This window comes from Arvicanthis niloticus, chromosome 14, assembly GCF_011762505.2.
Source record: "Arvicanthis niloticus isolate mArvNil1 chromosome 14, mArvNil1.pat.X, whole genome shotgun sequence".
In the NCBI taxonomy this organism is placed as follows: Eukaryota; Metazoa; Chordata; class Mammalia; order Rodentia; family Muridae; genus Arvicanthis; species Arvicanthis niloticus.
This window is the reverse complement of record NC_047671.1, coordinates 1,416,969-1,424,630: the sequence shown is the minus strand read 5'-3', so window position 1 is coordinate 1,424,630 and position 7,662 is coordinate 1,416,969. Positions and strand designations below refer to the sequence as shown.

The following is a 7,662-nucleotide window of genomic DNA, read 5'->3' as shown; positions in this document are numbered from 1 at the left end:
ATTATGTGTAGATAAATGTTCCAAAATCAATCATCAATCAATCAAATAAACAAAACCTAAGATACAAAACATATTTGCTTTCAGTCATTTGGGATAAGGGATAATTTTACTTTAACCCATGTAAAATTGACAATGACAACACCATTTTAAAAAGTAAAATGTTCGTATTGGTCATAAGTGCAACACACAGACCTTTTTATACTTACACTGCCCATTACACCGTCCAAATTGAGGTAAGGCAAGATGCTTATGTTGTTATTTCCCCACAGTATTATTACCCTTTACCCACTGCATACCTGGTCACTTGTCATCTAAGACTGGCTTCTAGAAATATCACTGACAAGTTATTCCCATTATTTCTACATACAGTCATCAACAGTTCTAATCCACAAGTATATGTTTTGTGCTTGGATTGACTGCTCAGTTCTGAAGTTGTGTAATGTCCTTCGAAGTTTCTACTTTTTGTTCTACTTGGCACATTATTCATGTGGTGCTTTGGTTCAGAGGTGGAAGAAGATAGCTACACTTAAATTTTGGCCAAGCTGTTTTAGGCATGGCCAAGTGGAGTCTTGATTAAACATGCAACTATGCTTTTGCCAGGACCCAGAGGGACAGGACTTACTGTGTTTTCAACAGTACTGGTCAGCTGCTGTGGGGCTGAAAGGGCTGGGAGGAACTATCAGAAGGCCAAACAGAAAATATTTAGAAACTAACATGAACCTTTCTATCTTTTTCTTTTTCCAAAGTAAACTGGTTTCATTGAATTTCTCATTTTCTTGTTCCTGCCACATTTCCTTCAAGTCCTCTTCTTTGTAGTTATTTCTTCATTCTACTTTTTGGGCTTAGCACATTTCTATTTATCCAAGACTCAACTCAGGTTTCACTTGTTTATCTAAAACACACACACAGAGGGGAGAGAGAGAGAGAGAGAGAGAGAGAGAGAGAGAGAGAGAGAGAGAGAGAGAGAAGCAGCACTGTTCTAATGGAGTCAAGAAACAAAAAGTTCTTTAGTTTTTGGTGTGACTTTGTATGGGTACTTCTCTGATGAATGACTTATCTATTTTGATTGACATCCCCTCCCTTCCTAGGAAATAAAAAAGATCATTACAATAAAATGTTCCTTAAAATGCAAAAAAAAAAAAATATATATAAATTTACTTTGTCGTCACTCTTACTATCATTTGCAATTTCTTTTCATTGAGATTGATTACAGCATATGTTAGAAAAATATGGAAAATGCACTTGCAAAGCCTTCGAATAGAATCTTCTTACGCCATTTCTTTTTTTCCTCTTCTCTTATTTCTTTCTCCCCCACCCCTCTCCTTTTTATTCTTGCTTGTGCATACTTGAGGTCAGGTATCCTAGACGCTGAACTTTGCAGTTACATTCTACAGCTTGAGTCATTTAATAATCAGGAAGAGAGTTGGAAGAGCAACTATATAGAACAAAACCCAACCTCTGAAAGCTAAACATTCAGACTGGCACAGTCTGAACAAATACCACTGGAGCCTTGGGCAGTTGCCAGGTCCTAAGAGCCCGCTTCCCAGCCCGCCTCTGAAAACCGGATCTCAGGACCCAGAGGCGAAGGGGCGTGTCCGGAACTTCTGTAGGGAGCGGGGCTGGGCCAGGACTACAACTCCCGACATGCATTCGGGCGGAAGAGGGGTCTATCTCTTCTTGACGCCTTTATTTCTAAGGCTTATTAGGACCAAGATTGAGGTCTAGGGAATGAGCCGTAGTAACATAGAGAGATCGTAAGCTTGTGCGGTGACGGAAGCATTGGGAACATTTCATCTAATGCTCTCTACTCAAGGCGTGGCTAGTTTAGACATTGTGGAACCTCTGTTTCTTTCGGCCGAGTTTCCGGAGGACATTAATTATGAACGGACTCTGTGGCGCGACAGTTTAATTTTCCGGCGGTGACAGATTGTGGCGACGAGATGGTTCTGGCGGGACTTATCAGGAAGCTCGGTAACTATCGGTGTTGCCCAGGGTCGGAGGAGCCCCCGGGTCTTGGCTTGGTGGTACTGGGTTCCGGCCGGGTCGCGCGGTTGCTGTTCCAAGTCCCTGCTTGCCCAGCGTTGCCCGCTGACTTTGCTCACTGTATAATCCTCGGCCGCATCCAGCGCACCTGCGGCTTAGTTTCGCCTTGCTTTCTCTCCAGGAGGTGGTGGGGTGTTGGGGTGTTGGGGATCACGCACATTCAGAATAAGTTATGAATGGGTCGTCTTTTAAGAATCGGGAGATAAAATTACTTTGTGCCAACTTTTCTGACAGGCCATCAGCTGGCGGAGATCAGGGAACGCGCCCTCAAAAGTATCCTGTGCAAGATCGAGCACAACTTAATCTGCTGTGCTGACTTGATTCAGGAAAGGTTGCTTTTTCTCCATTTGCTCGAATGGTTCAATTTCCCATCCGTCCCAATGAAAGAGGAGGTTCTGAACTTGTTAAGCAGATTGGTTAAGGTAACGTCGTTTTGAACTAAAGCAACTATGGTCTTAACTGTAGCATTTATTGAAAGGCATAGTTGACATTAATTTTTTTTTTTTTCGAGACAGGGTTTCTGTGTGTAGTTCTGACTGTCCTGGAACTCACTCTGTTGACCAGGCTGGCCTCAAACTCTGAAATCTGCCTGCCTCTGCCTCCCAAGTGCCGGGATTAAAGGCGTGCTCCACCACAGCCCGGCGGCATTAAATTTTTTGAAGACAACCAGAGGTGTTGAATTTTAGTTGATCTGAGTAGTCATGGCTTGTAGTTTGTTATAATATCTTATCTCATATTGTACTGTACCTTGAAGTAGAACTACTAAGTTCTGGATTTTTTTTGATTAACTTTGCCGCCCATTTTTCTTCATTTTCCTGATATTTCATGTTTACATTAGTCGTTTTCAGTATTAACAAAATGTCAGTTGAGAAAAGTAACTTTATATATAAAAGAAAGACATGCAAGTAGAAGGGATCCTATGAAACAAGGACAAGCCAGTGTGTGTGTGTGTGTGTGTGTGTGTGTGTGATGGGAAGACAAAGTACAATGATGGATATGTATGAAAGTTCCATAATGGAACCTATTTTTTATAGGTGCCAATATTAGGAATAAAACATTTAAAAGTAAAGAGAAATTGGTAGTGTGTGTTTTTAGTGCTCAGAGTCCTGGCTTCTTTCTCTTGAGTATGTCTCTTAAGTTTGTCAGTTTTCCTTTATGTTTGATTCATGGAAGTTGTTTAGAGCACACCAATGCAGAGTTTGCTTTTCAAAACATAAGATATTTGTTATACTACAGTTGCTGTGTCTTGATTATGGTAAAATGAAGTTTAGAGATTTCCATGTTCATGGCTACTCTTAGGAATATTTCTTTTACTGTAGTATCCTCCAGCTGTCCAACACTTGATTGACCTTGGTGCAGTAGAGTTCTTATCTAAGCTCCGTCCAAATGTGGAGCCAGCAATACAGGCTGAGATTGATGGCATTCTTGATGGACTTTTCATTCTTCCTTCAGAAGTTCCTGCACTGTGTTCTGCCACGTACCACACTGATCAAATTGGTAACTGCTTTTCTGCATTATATTTTCTTCAAAGTCTTTATTATGTTTATGTGTGTGTATATATATGTATGTATGTATGTATGTATGTATGTGTGTATATGGGTATATGTGTGTGGATGAATATCAGCCATGACATGCCTGTGGAGGGCAGAGGACACTTGTGAGAGTCACTTATCTCTCTTCCACTAGTATAGGTCTCAGAGATTAAATTAAGTATGTCAGGCTTGGTGGGTAGTGCTGTTACCAGCTGAGCCACCTTGCCAGCCCATGTCTACTCATGTCTTTTTTTTTTTTTTTTTTTTTTTTTCAATTCTTTCCTAAGCATATTCAGTGGTAACTATAAAGTAATTGGGAACTATAAAGTTGAGTAGTGAAGAAAAGGGAGACAGACTTAGAAATACAGTTGGGCAGTCATCATTGATACTTTTAGCAGACTCATCATATTTACCATGGATATTTTCAATCTAATTAGTGACTGTATTTACCTTACAGTGAAAGAGAGGAAAAAAAATCACCTTACTTGGAACTTGCCTGAACAGTCTTTTTTTTTTTTTTTTTTACTTTCTTGTTTTGGAATATATAATATTCAGAGAATAAACTAGATTGCTTTTTTATTTTTATTATTTATTTATTTAGTTTTAATGATCATTGAAAAAGTGAGAGAAAATAATACAATTTAAGATTTTTGTTTTAGCAGGTGAATTGATAACACAGTAATTAATGTATTTTTTTTTTTTTTTCAGAATTGTCACAACAACCTGAAGTTTTAACAGGATATTTTCCCCAAGATAAAAGTAATTTCCAGCAGATGGAAGTACCACCAGGGCCAGCGGGTGTGTATAAATAGGGAAATCTTTGGCTGGTAAATAAAAAATCCATGAACTCTTCTTTCTTGCTCTGAAGATACATTGTGGTCAGTTTTAACAAAGCTAAATGTTTCATTTGATGTAAATTAGTTTAGGATTTGAGTCTGTGTGGTCAAATTTTTATGCTATACTAACTGTATTTGTGCTACTGTAGTCAGGTAATGGTAGCGACCCTAGAACTCAGTGCTTGTTGAACACAAATTCTTGTCCTGTATTGTGCCTTGTGTAATACATGGTTGGTCTTATTCATTTTCCAGCTTATGAAATGGGACCATCTATCCAGTTATTCCACTTAGAGACACAGGGTCATCCTAAGTTCCTTTTCACCATGATTTATAACGGTAATAGCAGTTGGCAAAAGATTAGGATATTCTGATTTAGAGTTCTCTTCCAGGAGTCTCATTTTCAGGTTTCTTCATGTGCTTGTACTGTGTATGGTTTCTGCTCTTACACCTGTTAGAGAGACCTTCCTGATGATTGTTTATAGTGACTTATATTAGTTTGTTTTCTGTTGCTGTGACAAATACCATGACTAAAATCATGATGTTTTTGGTTGGGAGGAAAGGGTTTATTTCATCTTACAGCTTATAGGCTCTCATGAAGGAAGTCTGAAGAAACTCAAGGCAGGAACTGAAACAAAGACCATAGAGGAATGCTTGTTATTGGCTTGTACTCCATGGCTTTCTCAGACCACTTTCCTATGTCACCCAGTATTATCTTCTACGGCCTGGGCCCTCCCACATCAGTAAAATGCCCTATAGATAGTTTGATGGAGATATTTTCTCAATTGTTTTCTAATCCCTAGATAACTAGTTTGTTTCATGTTGACCAAAACTAACTAAGACATGACTGGTTGTACTGTGTCTGATTCTGTTCTTAGAGCCTTCTCTGTCAGAGAACTTTCTGATTGATCTTCTCTTTACATTCCTTTTTAGCAAAATAATATATATATATATATATATATATATATATATATATATATATATATTACTTGTCTCCTTCCTAGTGTAATAAGCTGTGACAACCTCTTTTTCTCAGTGTTTGAAACAATGCTAAAAATGTATCAGGCATCCAGTGTGGACTCTTTGAAAGAGTGAATGAATATTTACCAAGCCACAGTGAGACTGGTATTATCAGTGTCCCTATTTTACCAACTAAGACACTGAGAAAAGTTGAAAAATTTGTCCTAGGTGATAGGGAATGGTTAAAAATTACACAGGTTAATATTGTATTACATGTTATAGTTGGGATGAAAGGATGTGCTAAAGAGAATGTCTGCTGATATCAAGAATTAAACTTAATTTAGAACTCTCTGCTTTCAAAAAGTTTTCATGGCAACTAAAAGGCTGAATAACAACATAAGGGAACAGGAAGCATCTAAAGCTGCTTTAAATGCTATACTTCCTCTGTCTGGAAAAGTAAGGAATTTAATGATAATCTCTGCATTTAGTGAGTTCATGTTCTTCACAAACCATTTGACACATATTATTTACACACCGTCATATTCAATTGTTAAGTTTTGCTGTTCCTTTAACAGGAAACCCAACTGTGAAGTGGCTGAGGTTCTCTGTGTTTCCTTGGCTACCCCTGACCACAACAGACAGACATGTTCTCTCTTCCAATGAAAGGTACAGAGCTGATGTATTACAGGCCTTTTTGATTCTTTGTAGCCATGAAATCTTATAGTTATCTTATATAGTTATCACCATATGTTTTTGTCTGGAAAAGGTAACAAGTTCTGAAATGTGATTTTCAGTATTTCAAGAAAGCAAGCCAGAAAACTGTTGCATGTCTCTATCTTTACGCCATCTACATGCTATTTTTTTTTCCTCCCAGATAGGGTATCATGTAGCCCAGGCTGGCCTCAAGCTTACTATGTGTAGCCAAGAATGACCCTGAACTCCTGCTGCTCCTTCCTCCATCTTCCCCTAACATTTGTCGTGATGTTAGCATGTTCTGCACACCTGTGTCATACCAGTGTCTTCTGTGGTTGGAAGCGCACATAGACTTTCATGACATGCTATCTCTAATTGTGTAGACTGTCTGATTGAGTAGTTCCTGTGTCTTCATGAAGAACAATGGGAAAACTAAACATAATCTGTTTGGTAGAATATACTTTAAAACATGGGCTCCATGAGGAGGAACATGAATAGCTCTGATTTTGAGGCTAGCCAGGGCAAAATAGTGAGACCCTTAAAATTTTTAAAGAAAAAGTTTTATTTGTAGTTTTAATTAATTTAATGTGTCCCTGTGTTGGTTTGTGCATGTGTAACAGTGCAGGTGCCAGAGAAGTCCAGAAGATGGGATCCAATCCCTTGGAGCAGGAGTTAACAGGTGGTTGTGAGCTGATTAATATGGGTGCAGAGAACTAAAATTGGGTCTTCTGTTAAGAGTAGCATGTGCTCTTGACTACTGAGTTATCTCTTTAGTTCCAGATAGTGGTGTGTGTGTGTGTATGTGTATGTATGTGCATGTGTGTGTATATGTGTGTATCTGTGTGTTTATGTATGTGTATCTGTATGTATTATATATACAACATTCTGCCTGAATGTATGCCTGCAAGAGCAGCGAGTGCTCTCAACCTTTGAGTCATCTCTCCAGCCCCCAGATGGTGTTTTAAATATCCATATTTGCTTGATATAATTTAATTGAAGTCACAATAAATGAATTGTCTCTTTTGATAAGGTATGAGTTTAGGTGAAAAATCAAATTTGAAATCTTTAAGGCAAGATACAGGTGATTTCTGGTAATGCTTGCATCATTGTCTTAGGGCAAAGTATTGAAGAGGTAGTTCCCACCTTAGAATGGGCTGGGGGCGATTTATTAGTTGTGAGTCAGTATCTAAGGAAGAGGTGGAATAACTAGCTGAGTTCTCAAGGTGGATTGCATCCTCATATAAGTGGAAGCTAAGGGTGTGGGATAAGAGGGCATCTAGAATAGGGAAGATGACTGGAGAATCAAATTCCCAGAAATTACCACTATACAGGCTGTCATTTTTTTTTCTTTTAATTAGAAAATTGTATTTGACTCATCAGTCCCATTTGGTAGAGTTGTGATAGTCTTCACAGTCAGTGGTTAATGTTATGTAGTAACTATTCCAGAGTATGATCTAGTGGAGGATGCAAAGCCATAAGCAGTCACTGAATTGAAAAATGTAGGTATGTAGAAGTACCTCCTCAGAGTTGACTAGGAAAAGATAGGAGAATGCATCCAGGGGCAAGTGATGCCTCTGGTGGGGTTTAAGGTGTTAGCAGAG

At 38.6% G+C, this 7,662-nt stretch overlaps 1 protein-coding gene across 5 annotated transcripts in view; it reads left to right on the top strand.

Annotated features, from left to right (window-relative positions):
• The first annotated feature begins 1,709 nt into the window (after positions 1-1,709).
• The window catches only part of Rttn (rotatin), a 164,236-nt gene continuing 158,283 nt past the window's right edge, over positions 1,710-7,662 (top strand). For 2 of the 5 annotated variants that reach the window (XM_076912332.1, XM_034518621.2), the window contains exons 1-5: positions 1,712-1,971; positions 2,278-2,465; positions 3,363-3,540; positions 4,284-4,373; positions 5,944-6,034. In XM_076912332.1, the coding sequence (XP_076768447.1) occupies positions 1,941-1,971; positions 2,278-2,465; positions 3,363-3,540; positions 4,284-4,373; positions 5,944-6,034 (578 nt within the window). In that variant the 5' untranslated portion in view covers positions 1,712-1,940. Of the gene's footprint in view, positions 1,972-2,277; positions 2,466-3,362; positions 3,541-4,283; positions 4,374-5,943; positions 6,035-7,662 lie in introns of those variants that run through there. The other 3 variants (XR_013103594.1, XM_076912333.1, XM_076912334.1) reach the window with 3 other exon arrangements.